The sequence below is a fragment of the Muscardinus avellanarius genome (genome assembly GCF_963383645.1).
Source record: "Muscardinus avellanarius genome assembly, chromosome: 2".
NCBI lineage: Eukaryota > Metazoa > Chordata > Mammalia > Rodentia > Gliridae > Muscardinus > Muscardinus avellanarius.
The window spans coordinates 189237873-189251710 of NC_137787.1; the positions used below are offsets into that span (position 1 = coordinate 189237873).

Below are 13838 nucleotides of genomic sequence, written 5' to 3' on the forward strand. Positions count from 1 at the left end.
ATAAAAATATAAAAAATAGGTCTGGGAGTGTAGCCCAGAGATAGAAGGGCTTCCAGGAACCCCAGTACCACCAAAAAGAAAAAAAAAAGAAATATCTGTAGAGTACTATTTTTGTGTGTTCTGAATACACTGCATTCATTATTTTGCGTGTTTAGCAATGCAGTTGCTGGTGAGAGCGCTTTAGACCGGATGGCATGTGGACTTGGTGGGAAGCTTGTCTTGCCAATGATCAAGGAACACATTATGCAAATGCTTCAAAACCGTAAGTTATTGCGTTTCAGTTGCTGTAGTAGTGTGGTTGTCTTTCTAATTGTTACACTCTAACATGCCTAGGCTGTTTAAAAAATAGTCTTTGTCAGTTTATAACATGTTTAGCCTAATTGTTACATTCTGATGAAACTAGTCATTTAGGAAGCACTGTCTTATGCTAAACCAGTATTCACCACTCAGAATCAGTGTCAGAGCATAGGGAAAAATTATAAATTCTAAAGAAGATTTTACAGACTTTCTCGATAGCTATAAATATTTAGATTTTTAATCATACAAAAATACTTGTTCATTTTTTCATATTCAGAGGTGACCATTGTTAGCAGTTATGAGACTTCTCTGACCCCATCTTTGCATGTGTGCATCTTTTTATTTATTTGATTTCTGTTTTTGTGACATTGGGGCTTGAACCCAGGAGCGTTGTACCTCTGAGCTACATCCCCAGGCCTGTTTTATTTTTATTTTGAAACAGGGTCTTGCCACGTGTGGTGGCCCACACTTGTAATCCCAGCGTTTGGAAGGCTGAGACAGGAGGATCAGGGTTAGTGGCCACACTCGGCTACTTAGTGAGGCCCTTTTCAACTCATTGAGACCCTGTTTCAAAATAAAGAATAAAAAATAGAGCTGGGGGTGTCTTTTGGAGGTAGAATGCACCCTGCGTTTTATCCCCAGTACTTAATAAAAAAAAAGAAACAGGGTTTTTACCAAGTTGTTGGGACTAGCTTCAAATCTGTGTTCACCCTATCTCAGTGTCTTCGTAGGTTGATTAAAGTCTCACTGCTGAGGCTGTTCTCGAAATTGCAGTCCTCATGTCTTGGCTTCTCAAGTACTGGGTTTACAAGAGTGTCACCAAGCCTGGTGGTGTGCAACTTTTTAAAGAGGGATATGCAATATAGACATATTATACACTAAACTTTTGCTCAACTGTTTATCATATTATGACATAATGGCCTACCTCTATTTTTATTTTATTTATTTATTGTGTGTGGGGGAGTCTGGGGATGGAACCCTGAGACATTCAACCTCTGAGCTACACCCCTGCCCAATTTTTTTTTTTATTCTTTATTTTGAAACGGTCTCACTGAGTTGCTGAGGTCCTCACTAAGTAGCTGAGGCTGTCTGCAAACTGTGATCCTCCGATCTCAGCCTCCCAAATGCTGGGATTACAAGCGTGCGCCACCACGCCCGGCTTGCCTACCTCATTTTTAAACAGCTGTAGAGCATTCCACAGTTCCTAGTAAATATTAGTCTTCGCTGCTTACAAATAATACTTTAAACAATCTTCTACAGAACTCCTGGCTTATCCTGTTGGGCGTATTTATTTTGTTTTGAATTTTGTTGCTGAGGATCAGACGTTGGGCTTTGTGTATCATAGACAAGCATTCTCCCATTGAGCTACGTCCCCTGCTTTTTGTATGAGTATGTTTACCTGTGGGGTAGATTTCAAGAGACACAAATGTTGAACCAGTGATACAGGATAAGTTTTATTTTGTTTTTAGTCTTAGGATTTGAATCCAAAATCTACAGCATACTAAGCCAGTATTTTATCTGTGAGCCAAACCCCTGGCAGTACAGGATAATATATTTTTTAATTGAACCCACGGGTGCTTTATTGGTGAGGTACACCCCCAGCACTTTGTATTTGGAAGCAGGATCTTGCTAAGTTGATGGGGCTGGCCTCAATCAAGCAATCCTCCTGTCTCAGCCTTGTAAGTACTGGAATTATACGCATGCTTCACCATGCCCAGCTAATACAGGATCTTAAAGTAGTAAAAAGGAATAATATTACCAGATTCACATGAAAGAATTATTGAGAACTCTTCCCTTTCTACTGTTTACCTAGTTAGAAACCACGGTCACTTTCTTCTTTTGTGGAACTAGGGCTTGAACCCAGAGGCCTCACTAAGTAGCTGAGGCTGTCTTTGAACCATGATCCTCCAGTCTCAGCCTCCCAAATGCTGGGATTACAAGCGTGCCACCACCACGCCCGACTATGAAAATAATTTCAACCTACTAACCCATGCCCCCAGGAAATTTCTGGGTTCTTGGGGTCTGACTTTGAGTACCATTGTTAGTGCTGTGTTCAGACCATCGCCTTATTATATATTCATTTACCTTTACTCCACAAAGAATTTGAAGAAGCATAGGCTATATTACTGTAATATAATAAATAGAAATATTTTGAAATGAGAAGGAACTTATATACTAGAATGGGTTGTAGCACTCCGTAAAATAAACATTGTTTAATTATTCTATTAACCAAAAAGCTAATAGTCATTGTTAATATTAGAATACAAATAAGGTTTTATCCAATAAGTTATTTAAAAGGAGCATCTTTTCTTGGCTTTTTCCCCTTAAAGATATGTTGTCATAGCTAGGTGTGGTGGCTCACACTTGTAATCTCAGTACTTGGGAGGCTGAGAAAGGAGGCTCGCAGGTTCGAATCCAGCCTAGTGAGGTTCTCAGCAACTTAATGAGACTGTTTCCAAATAAAATAATAGGTCTGAGAGTATAACCTGGAGGTTCCATCTCCAGTGCCACAAGAAAAGAAAAGAAATGTCATAGCCAGGCATAGTGGCACATGCTGCCACTTGGCTGAGCAAAGGATCACAGGTTCATGGCCAGCCACAGCAACTTAATGAGATACTGTTTCCAAATAAAAAGTAAAATAGAGCTGGGGGTGTAGCTCTGAGATAGAAGTTCAATCCCTATTACCACAATAAATAAATGCAGGCGGGAGTGATGGTGCGGCCTTGTAATCCCAGCATTTGGGAGGCCAAGACAGGAGGATCGTGGTTTGCAGCCAGCCTCAACTACTTAGTGAGGCCCTTTGCAATCCAGTGAGACACTGTTTCAAAATAAGGAATAAAAAGTAGAGCCAAGGGAGTAGCTCAGAGGTAGAATGCTCCTGGCTTCCATCCCCAGTACTGCAAAAAAAAAAAACACCCCAAAATAAACAATAAACCATAATACAGGCCAGGTGTGATGGTGTATGCTTGGAATCCCAGTACTTGGGAAGCTAAGACAGGAGGATCACAGTTTCACAGCCAGCCTCAACTACGTAGTGAGACCCTGTTTCAAAATAAAGAATAAAAAATGGGGCTGGGGGTATAGCTCAGAGGCAGAATGCCCCTGGCTTCCATCCCCAAGTACCACAAACAAAAAAATACATAAATAATTTTTTATGGTACTGGGGATGGAACCCAGGGGCATTCTACCTCCGAGCTACACCCCCAGCCCTATTTTTTATTCTTTATTTTGAAACATGGTCTCAAGAAGTCACAAAGGGCCTAAGTAGCTGGGGCTGTTTGCAGACTGTGATCTTCCGGTCTCAGTCCCCCAATGCTGGGATTACAAATGTGCGCCGCTATGCCCAGCTTAAATAAATTTTATAAAAGGTTTTGGGGGCATAGCTCAGACTTAGAGTGCCCCTTGTTTCAATTCTCAGTGCCAAAAAGGGGAAAAAAGTGTGGACACATACTTGTAATCCCAATGTTCATGAGGATCACAGGTTCACAGTCAGCCTAAAGTGTCACGGGAATCAGTAAATCTATATTCAAAACACAGCAGTGTGTGACAGAAAATTCAAGTATTCATTACTCAGTCTTATGGTGAAAGTCTCTTTATGTAGTAGAAATGCTGTTTGATATAACCACTTTTAAAAATTAAATAGTCCTGCTGGGTGTGGTGCTGCACGCTCGTAACCCCAGCACGTTAAGAGGCTGATACAGGAAGATCACAGCGAGCCTCAGAAACTTAGGCCTCCACAATTTAGAGGAACCTTGTTTCAGAATAAAGGAGTGGAATAAAACTGAGGTGCAGCTCAGGTAGAATGCCCCTGGGTTCTATCCACAGTGTCACACTCCATCAGAAAAAGAAACAAAAACAGTCCTGGTACCTTTTCTGGCTATTCTCGTTAAAGTGTGAAATGTTTTGTTCTTTTCCAAAAAAGAATTTTCACACTTCTGACTCCTGGAATGATGTTTGTAGCTTCTGATTAACAATCTTTCGGATGTGATTCTTTTCCGTAGCTGACTGGAAATATCGACATGCGGGGTTGATGGCCTTATCCGCTATTGGTGAAGGATGCCACCAGCAAATGGAAGGAATTCTAAATGAGATAGTGAATTTCGTTTTACTTTTTCTTCAAGATCCTGTAAGTACCAATAAATAGTTGATTCATAATTGTTACCATAGTTTTATATGGGGACCTACTTCCTTTACTAATGCAAGGAAACATATTCCAGCATCCAAGAGTAAGATATGCAGCGTGCAATGCTGTGGGACAGATGGCTACAGATTTTGCACCTGGTTTCCAAAAGAAATTTCATGAGAAGGTCAGTAGGAAATCCGTAACTACTCAAGTCAAGCTTGAAGGAGAGGGATGGCTATTGTAAATAGTGTGCTTCATCTCCCAGGTGATTGCAGCCCTGCTCCAGACTATGGAAGACCAAGGCAACCAGCGGGTGCAGGCCCACGCCGCTGCCGCCCTCATCAACTTCACGGAAGACTGCCCCAAGTCGCTGCTTATTCCATACTTAGACAATTTGGTGAAGCATCTGCACTCCATTATGGTACTTAAGCTTCAGGAGGTGAGTTGTGCAGTCTGAACGCCTTCTATTTAGAGATTAATTTAGCCTGATTTAATGGGTAAGACTTGAATAGTTTCAGTAAGACCATCAGGATGGAGGCAGGAGGAAGACAGTTCAAGCTCTTACCAGTAAAATAATTCCGCCTTGACCAGAGTATGGACCAGTGCTGGAATTAAAAGAGGCATTGCCTAGAGATTAGTAAAATTAGTATGCGGGCGGCCTTGAAAACAGGGCTGAGGGATTTCTGAGCTTGCTTTGTGTAAATTTGGAAGAACCATTGTATTTAGTAGGTGCTCGGAAATGGTGACACGATTGTTGTCAGTGTACATGCTGGCGTTGGGAGGCATAAAGAAAAAAGGGTTGAGACCGAAGGCAGCATCATCACGCAGCCATTGTCCAGGGAGCTTGGACAGTGATAATGGAAGTTGGGAGACGAGATGATTTGTGTGTGTGTGTGTGTGTGTCCAGGAATTGAACCCCAGGGCTGTTCTGCCTCCGGTTACACCTTGAGCCCTGTTTTTCATTTCTTGTTTTGAAACAGGGTCTCACTGAGTTGTGGAGGGTCTCCTGTCTCAGCCTCCTATGTACTGGGATTACAAGTGTGCGCCACCATGCCCAGCTGAAAGAGATGGTTCTAAAAGATATTTCACTGTATTAATGTTTTTTTATGCTAGTTTTAATTTTAAAAGTCGGAAGTAAAAAGTGATAGCCACCTTTTCTTCACTATGATAAAATACTTGAAAAAAGTGGGAAAGGAGGAAAGAGTATAGACTGCAGTCCCTGGTCTGCTGGCCTGTAGCTCTGGGCCTGTTGGTGAGATAGAAAATCATAGAAGAGGGCCTGGCACGGCAGGGCAGAGCAGCGAGCAAAAGGCCTGGGCCAGCGGGATCTTCTGGGACACACCCAGTGACCTGCTTCTTTCACCTAGCCCCCCTCCCAAGATTTTCATCATGTCCCAGTAATGCTTTCAAATTATATATCCAGTGGGCGAAGCCACTGATGATATCAGAGCCCTCCTTCCCCAACGCCCCCTCTGAACACCACCACATCAGGAACCAGTCCTTCAACACATGAGCTGCTGATGGGGCATTCCAGATCCAGGCAATAACAAGCAAGTAAACATTGTTAACTGTTCTCTACAGAGTGACAAAATTGATAATATGTACAAAGTAATGTCTTTTTTAAAGTAAGTTGAATTTTTAAAATAAGTGCTGGTAGCCAGGTATGATGGCCATACCTATACTGCCAGTACTTGGGAGGCTGAGAAAAGAGGATTGCAGGCTCAAGACCAGCCTTAGCAAATTAGCATGACTTTTAGCAACCTAGTGAAACCCTGTTTCAAAACATAAATAAATAGCCAGGCATGGTGGCGCACGCTTGTAATCCCCGTGCTTGGGAGGCAGAGACAGGAGGATCGTGCAGGTTCTAAACCAGCCGCGGTGGCTTTTAGAGACCCTGTTTCCAAATAAAAACATAAAAATAGGTCTGGGAGTGTGACCCAGAGGTAGAAGGGTTCCAGGAACCCCAGTACCAGCAAAACAAAAACAACAACAACAAAAAACATAAATGAATAAATAAAAAGGGCTAAGGGTATATAGCTCAGAGGTAGAATGCTTCTTGGTTCAACCCCCCCCCCCCAATAAGTGCTGGTTGTCCAAGTACATGGTTCATGATTACAGTAGCCTGAAACCAGTTGAATGCTTTAGTACAACAGTGTACTAACAGTACAGCCAATGTGTGAAAGAGAAGATATAAATAAGAAAAGAAGAATTAAAGCCTAGTTTTTTATTTTCAAACACAATGGAAATGGACTACTGCTATAAAAATTAATTTTTTTTAAAGCTATAGAAAAATAAAAGACTGCTTTTTTACTGTCAGATTCAAGAGACGTGAACTTGCTGTTGCATTGCTCTAAAATGCTCCCAGTTCCTCTGCTTAGTGTGGATCAGTAACAAAGTTCACAAACTGGTTTGTATAGCACTGGTGACTGGTCAGAGAGCAAGGGGAAAAATGAGGAATCAATATCTCAGAAGCCAAAGAAGAGTTTGAAACAAAGGCCTGGGTGTTCAGTGTCAGCTGACAGCAGGCTAAGAATAAGTTCAAGGAACCATGTAAGTTGAAGACTGAGGTAGAAGTGAAGGTAGAGAGTACTCGATGAGTACAGCACAACTTCACAAGTGGGTTGTGTAGCAGGGCCGCCAGGTGAGGTGGCTCTGTGTCTGCTTGCCCCCCTCTCCCCCCACACACACAAGGCCATATGCAGGTTTTCTTAAAAGACTGAAGGAAAGAGATGGCTGAAGAGTTGGTGTAGAAAGAGGATAGTGTTCAGAGTTGGAGGAAGAGAAGGTAGCCCTATAGAGAAGGAAGATGTTTCTCTGAGGTCAGCAACACGGTTAAGCTATTAAGCAGTACATGCCGAGATGCAGAAGGAAGTTGCCCTCTTTAAGGCGTGGTAGAATTTGTCATAGAAAGTGACCAGGCCTGCTCAGTGTGGTTGTTGCTGGGCCTCATATTCCTGTAAACCAGTATGGAGCGCTTCAATATGGGCCCAGCTGCAGACACTCAAGCATTATTATCATCCAGGTTAGTGCAAACTGTGGGTCTGGTGCAGGTATGGGGATCATCTGTGTGTCACAGTGGAGGAGAAACAGGAGCCAGAGTGTCGCTGGGGTTCCTCAGTGGGATTGTCCAGGGAGCATTGAGTTAATGAACAAGGGAACTCTCCATAGCACAGTAGGACAGTACAAAATACAGTAGTAGTGGAAACAGGGAAGAAATGAGAAAAGATAAGGCATTACGCTTTATGTGTACAAAAAATTCAAGATTTGGGCTATAGGACCAGTTGTGCTCTGCTAGAAAGCAAAAACAAGTAAGGGGTACTGTGTTATCAGAGGGGAGACCTGTCTATAGAAACCTCCTCCAAAAGCTATAGCTTCTGTTTCTGGAGGAGTGGTTTCAGTTTGCTATTTCAGAGAGACATTCAAGAACTTGGAGTTGAAATTTAATTATTTCTTCCAGGTTTTCATTTTAAGTAGTTTATGTTGTGTGTCTTCCTTCTCCTAGTTGATTCAGAAAGGTACCAAGCTAGTTTTGGAACAAGTTGTGACATCCATTGCATCAGTTGCAGATACTGCAGAAGAAAAATTTGTCCCCTACTATGATTTATTTATGCCGTCACTGAAGCACATTGTGGAGAACGCAGTTCAGAAGGAGCTCAGACTCCTGAGGGGAAAGACCATCGAGTGCATCAGCCTCATTGGTCTGGCTGTTGGAAAGGAAAAGGTGAGTGGTGTGTTGTGTTGGGGTTATGGGAAGAGGGGTGCCTTCACATGAATACTCTTCTGGATACTAGATTGTTTGTCTTCATTCTCCTTTGACATTACTACTTTATATATAAATTGTTGCCTACATTTTTTTCATTGTTAATATTAGGGTTTTTTTCTTAACTTGGGAATGCTTTTGCTGCTTCCCTTTTCTCTGTCACCATAGTCTGTCTCCTGGGAAATGTGTAGTTTGACATCTGTATGTTTATGTTTAGTCTTTGTTTGTAGCCTCCGGACTACACTCCCAGACACCTATTTTTTATATTTTTATTTAGAAACAGGGTCTGCATGAACCTGCACAATGCTCCTCTCTCCACCTCCAAAGTATGGGGATTACAAGTGTGCGCCACCACGCCCGGCTGTTTGGTCCCATTTAACCACATGCTTGGAAACAAGCTAGTTGCTTTCCTGGAGATCCAAAAAGCATCAAGTGGCCAGGCGTGGAGACACATGTTTGTACTCTCCCAGAACTTGGGAGGCTGCGACAGGATTACTGCAGGTTCAAGGACAGCCTCAGCAACCTAGTGAGACCCTGTTTCAAAATGAAAAGTAAGCCGGGTGTGGTGGCGCACGCTTGTAATCCCCGCGCTTGGGAGGCGGAGACAGGAGGATCGCGCAGGTTCGAAGCCAGCCGTGCTGGCATAAGAGACCTGTTTCAAAAATATAAAATAGGTCTGGGAGTGTAGCCCGGAGGAAGAAGGGCTTCCAGGAACCCTAGTACCACCAAAAAAAAAAAAAGAAGAAAAGTAAAATAAGGCTGGGGCATGGCTTGGAGGTAGAATGCCCCTGGGTTCAATCTCTAGTACCAAATATATAAATAAAGCAAAAAAGTCAAATATCTTTTTTTTTAAGTGGGAAGTATGTCTGCCTGTGTGATAAATTTGCAAGAATCACTAGGCCAGAGCTGTCTGAGCTGATCCAAAAGAAGTTGGCCTATAATTCTATTATTTGGGAGATTGAGACAGGAGGGTCAAAGGTTTAAGGACAGCCCCACAAAGTAACAAGACTCAGCCAGGCATGGTCATGCTCACTTGTAATCCCAGCATTTGGAAAGCTTAGACAAGAGGATTGCGGTTTGCGGACAGCCTCAGCTACATATTAGCTCAGTGAGACTTTCAAAAAAAAGAATAAAAAACAGGGCTGAATGCCCCTGGGTTCCATTCCTAGTACCGCAAAAAAAAAAAATAAATATATACATGTATATATATGTGTGTGTGTATATATATATATTTTTTATATTTATAGAGCTGGGGGTAGCTTGGAGGTAGAATGCCTCTGAGTTCCATCCCCTGTACTGTAAAAAATAAAAAAATAAAGTATCAAGACTCTAACCACCTAGTTTGGGACCCTGTTTAAAGGCTAGGGGTGTAGGTTGAAGGCAGAATGCTCCAGTACCAGAAAAAAAGGTGGGGAGAGCTTCCTATGCCATTGACCTTTAATGTTCTGACCCTCAGAACTGTTTCTCTAGAACCTTGTCATCTTTCTTCTCAAAACCAGCATTAGAGCCGGGCGTGGTGCCATATGCTTATAATCCCAATGCTTGGGAGGCTGAGACAGGAGGGTCGCACAGGTTCGAAGCCAGCCTCAGCTACTTGGTGAGGCTCTCAGCAACTCAGTGAGACCCTGTTTCCAAATAAAGTATAAAATAGGTCTGGGAGTGCAGCCCGAAGGTAGAAAGCCTCTGGGTTCCACACCCAGCCCAGTACCACCAAAAATAATAATAATATAAAATAAAACCAGCATTAGTATTAATTTCTCTTCAGTTGTTTCTGTGGGACACTAAGAACCTTACCAGTCAAACATCTGTAGGTCCTATACTTTGTATCTTTAAAATACTGCCTGACTATACAATAGAGATTCCTAGAATTGTGCAGTTAGATAAAAATAATATAAAAAAAATAATAATACAGTGAATTTTATGGAGCAATTCAGTATTTTCCTTCTGGATTTTAAGTAAATTTTACTGCTTGAAATATGTTGTCATAGACCAAAACATGGTGCTATTAGAAATATCTTTTTTTTTGGTGGTGGTGGTGGTGGTGGTACTGGGGGTGGAACCCAGAGGCTTTCTACCTCCAGGCTATACTCCCAGACCTTTTTTTTTACATATTTTATTTGGAAACAGGGTCTCACTAGGTTGCTGAAAGCCTCACTAAGTAGCTGAGGCTGGCTTTGAACCCGTGCGATCCTCCTGTCCCCGCCTCCCAAGCGCGGGGATTACAAGCTTGCGCCACCACGCCCGGCTATTAGAAATATCTTTATACTGCAGTTTACTTTGACCTTCTGTGAAAAGCATATTTTCTAGAAAAACATTGTTTGTTACAATAATATAGGTAAAAATTTTAAGGTACTACATTAAAAACACAATTAGTAAGAAGTGCCTTTCTGACTGATAGGTGTCAATAATACTAATGTGCTTCTGCACGTATTCCCTCTAGTTCATGCAGGACGCCTCAGATGTGATGCAGCTGTTGTTGAAGACCCAGACGGATTTCAATGACATGGAGGATGACGACCCTCAGGTAGACAGTCTTGCTGCATTTGCTTTGGTTTGTTTTTGAGATGTGGCTAGCACAAAGTTGAATGTACTTAATAAAAAAATAGAAAGTTGATAGCCTTCTCGAGATACGGTGAACCCCTAGCTTTTGTTCTGCTTCTAGAGTCATGTTTTCTCTGTCGTGGTTGCTTCTGCTTGTACACGTGCGCGCCTCTTCACCCTCCTGCCTGCCCAATCCCTCCCCCTTCCTTTTGACTTTCTCTCCCTCATCCTGCTGTTCTTGATGGCTCTGCCCTAGTCTCTTCTTACTCTCCTGAACACAGTGTCATCACAGTCGTGGCTTTCGGTTGTCTCAGTTACTCGTGATTTTGCACATCTTTCTCCAGAATTTAAGGTTGATTTATCAAATATTTAAAAAATCTCTATTTGAGTATCTCTTAGCCCTTTGACTGCCCAATGACTTGTATTCCCTGTTAGAGAAATACAGAAACGCAGTGTTCTCTACCCATGTCATACCGCCTGAATATAACAAGGCAGTTAATAATTGTTCAGTTAGCTGGGCATGGTGACGCACTCTTGTAATCCCAGCATTTGGGAGGCTGAAACAGGAAGATCTCGGTTTGAGGGCAGCCTCAGCTACTTAAGCCATTGGTAACTCAGTGAGACTGTTTCAAAATAAAGAATGAAAAAAAAAATAGGGCTGAGGCTGTAGCTCAGAGGTAGAATGCCCCTGGGTTCCAAATCTAGTACCGCAAAAAAAAAGTTCAGTTAAATTTGACTTTACACAGCCATACTGTAATGGTTTATCACAGCTTAAATAGGAAAATACCATTTTCAAAGAAAGCATTTTTTTTTTACTTTCTTTGCAAAGTGATATATAAATATGTGCATCTTTGTATATACAAAGACAAAAGCCTGGACGGATACTGAAAACTGCTAACAGTAGGTAATTGAGGGGACTGTGAACTGTGAGGAGGGGATTGAGGAGACTAAACTGTGAGGAGGTGGGTGAGGACTGTGACCCATAACCATGAATCCACAGCGGGCAGGACAGTCTGCGTGTGGAAAAGACCCAATACATACTTGTAGAATGATTTAACTTTATTTTTACAATTAAGTGGGAAGTGTGTCTGCATATACAATAAATAGGCAGACAAACAGTTGGATATTGGAGTATAAAAATCACTAAGGTTATTGGAAAACCGAATTTGTATTTTATTTTTTATCTTGAGAGAGGGTCTTGCTAAGTTGCCGAGGGTTTTGCTGAGTTGCTGAGGCTGGCCTCAAACATGTGACCCTCCTGTCTCACTTTCCCAAGTACTGTATTGACAGGTGTATTCCACCATGCCCAGCCTTATTTTTATTTTATTATATATATTTTTTTTATTAATTTTTTGCGGCACTAGGGATGGAACCAAGGGGAATTGCACCTCTGAGCAACTCCCAGCCCTATTTTTTTAGTCTTTATTTTTTGAAACAGGATGTCACTGAGTTGCACTAGGACTCTCTAAGTAGCTGAGGCTGTGAACCATGATCCTCCAGTCTCTGTCTCCTGAATGCTGGGATTACAAGTGTGCGCCACCATACCTGGCTTATTTTTAATTTTGAAACAGTTTTGCTGTGTTACTGAGGCTGGCCTCGAACCTATAAACCTCATGTCTCAACCTTCCTAGTACTGGAATTACAGGCATGTGTCACCATGTGTGCTCAGCTTACACAGAAATTTAGAACAGTTAGTAGGAAGGGACAGTTTTGTTTCTTGGGTTTTTTTTTTAATGTTTGTGTTTTTACAGTTCTGGGAATTGAACTTGGGGGCGGGCATTCTACCTCTAAGCTATACTTCCAGCCCTATTTTTTATTCTCTAGTCTGAAAAAGGGTCTCAGCCTCTAAGTACTGGAATTACAAGTGTGCACCACCATGCCCAGCTCATTCTTTGAGTTTTAATGTTTTATGAATGAAGTTCCAGGGAGCAGAGACATTCACATGTTTCTGCCTCCAAATTTTAGTGCCTAGGACTGGACATGCTTGTTTTTATTTAGGTAAGGCAGGTACCAAGAGAGAAAAACAATTAGAATTGCTTATTTTTTTAACGTGTGTGTGTGTGTGTGTGTGTGTTTTACTGGGGATACAACCCCAGGGACTTTCTACCTCAAGGCTACACAACCAGACCTATTTTTTTTATATTTTATTTGGAAAAATGTCTCACTAAGTAAGTAGCTGAGACTGGCTTTGAACTTGTGTAATTCCCCTATTTCAGCCTCTCAAGTACTGGTATTATAAGATGCGCTACCACTCCCGGCTTAATTTTTGTAATTATTTTTTCTTCCTCTGTGTGTGGTTCTGGGGGGCTAGGCCAAATAAGGTTTCACCACTGAGCTATACCTCTTTTTTTTTTTTTAAGTAATGAGTTTGTGCTCACTAGGAGTGTAGTCGTGGGCCACTACTGTGGGCCTGGAATTGCATAAGGGGAAAGTAGGACAGCCTTATCTGCTGTTTGTTTCCCAGTGCAGGAAGTACATAGAACTTCATCATTGACGGAGAACTGTTTAAGTATTGAAACTTAGGAAATGTGTTTATTAAGGTGCTGTGAACATATCAAGAGAACATTTCTTCTCTGAAATAGGGAATATCTTCTATCATGTCCTGTTTACCTGTTGTTTTAAAATCTGTTTACATTTTTATTTTTTCCAGATCTCTTACATGATCTCGGCATGGGCCAGAATGTGCAAAATCCTTGGGAAAGAATTTCAGCAATACCTTCCAGTGGTCATGGGGCCTCTAATGAAGACAGCTTCCATTAAGCCTGAAGTCGCGCTTCTTGATAGTAGGTGCTCTTCACGAGGGCACATCAGTTCTGAGTCTGTCGTTTTCATTATTTTTCATGAGCATTTGTTTCTTCTCTGTTAATAGCCCAAGACATGGAGAATATGAGTGATGATGATGGCTGGGAGTTTGTGAACCTTGGAGATCAGCAGAGTTTTGGTATTAAAACTGCAGGACTAGAAGAAAAATCAACCGCTTGCCAGATGTTGGTATGAGACTACAATTTTACTAAACTTCATTTTATACAAACTCTCATTTATGTTTCTCATAGGAATGGTTTTAGTAGCTGCTAAAGAAATTTCTTTGAAGACCCAGGAATATCTTTTTTTTTTTTT

The 13838-nt window shown here is 41.7% G+C and overlaps 1 protein-coding gene across 3 annotated transcripts in view; it reads left to right on the top strand.

The window, feature by feature from the left end:
• The window catches only part of IPO5 (importin 5), a gene marked incomplete at both ends in the record, with an annotated part of 62617 nt that overhangs the window by 34814 nt on the left and 13965 nt on the right, over window positions 1–13838 (top strand). For all 3 annotated transcript variants that reach the window (XM_080689186.1, XM_080689187.1, XM_080689188.1), the window contains 8 exons: window positions 156–262; window positions 4299–4423; window positions 4515–4604; window positions 4686–4859; window positions 7923–8141; window positions 10621–10704; window positions 13372–13504; window positions 13591–13712. In XM_080689186.1, coding sequence (XP_080545312.1) covers window positions 156–262; window positions 4299–4423; window positions 4515–4604; window positions 4686–4859; window positions 7923–8141; window positions 10621–10704; window positions 13372–13504; window positions 13591–13712 — 1054 coding nt within the window. The remainder of the gene's footprint in view (window positions 1–155; window positions 263–4298; window positions 4424–4514; window positions 4605–4685; window positions 4860–7922; window positions 8142–10620; window positions 10705–13371; window positions 13505–13590; window positions 13713–13838) is intronic.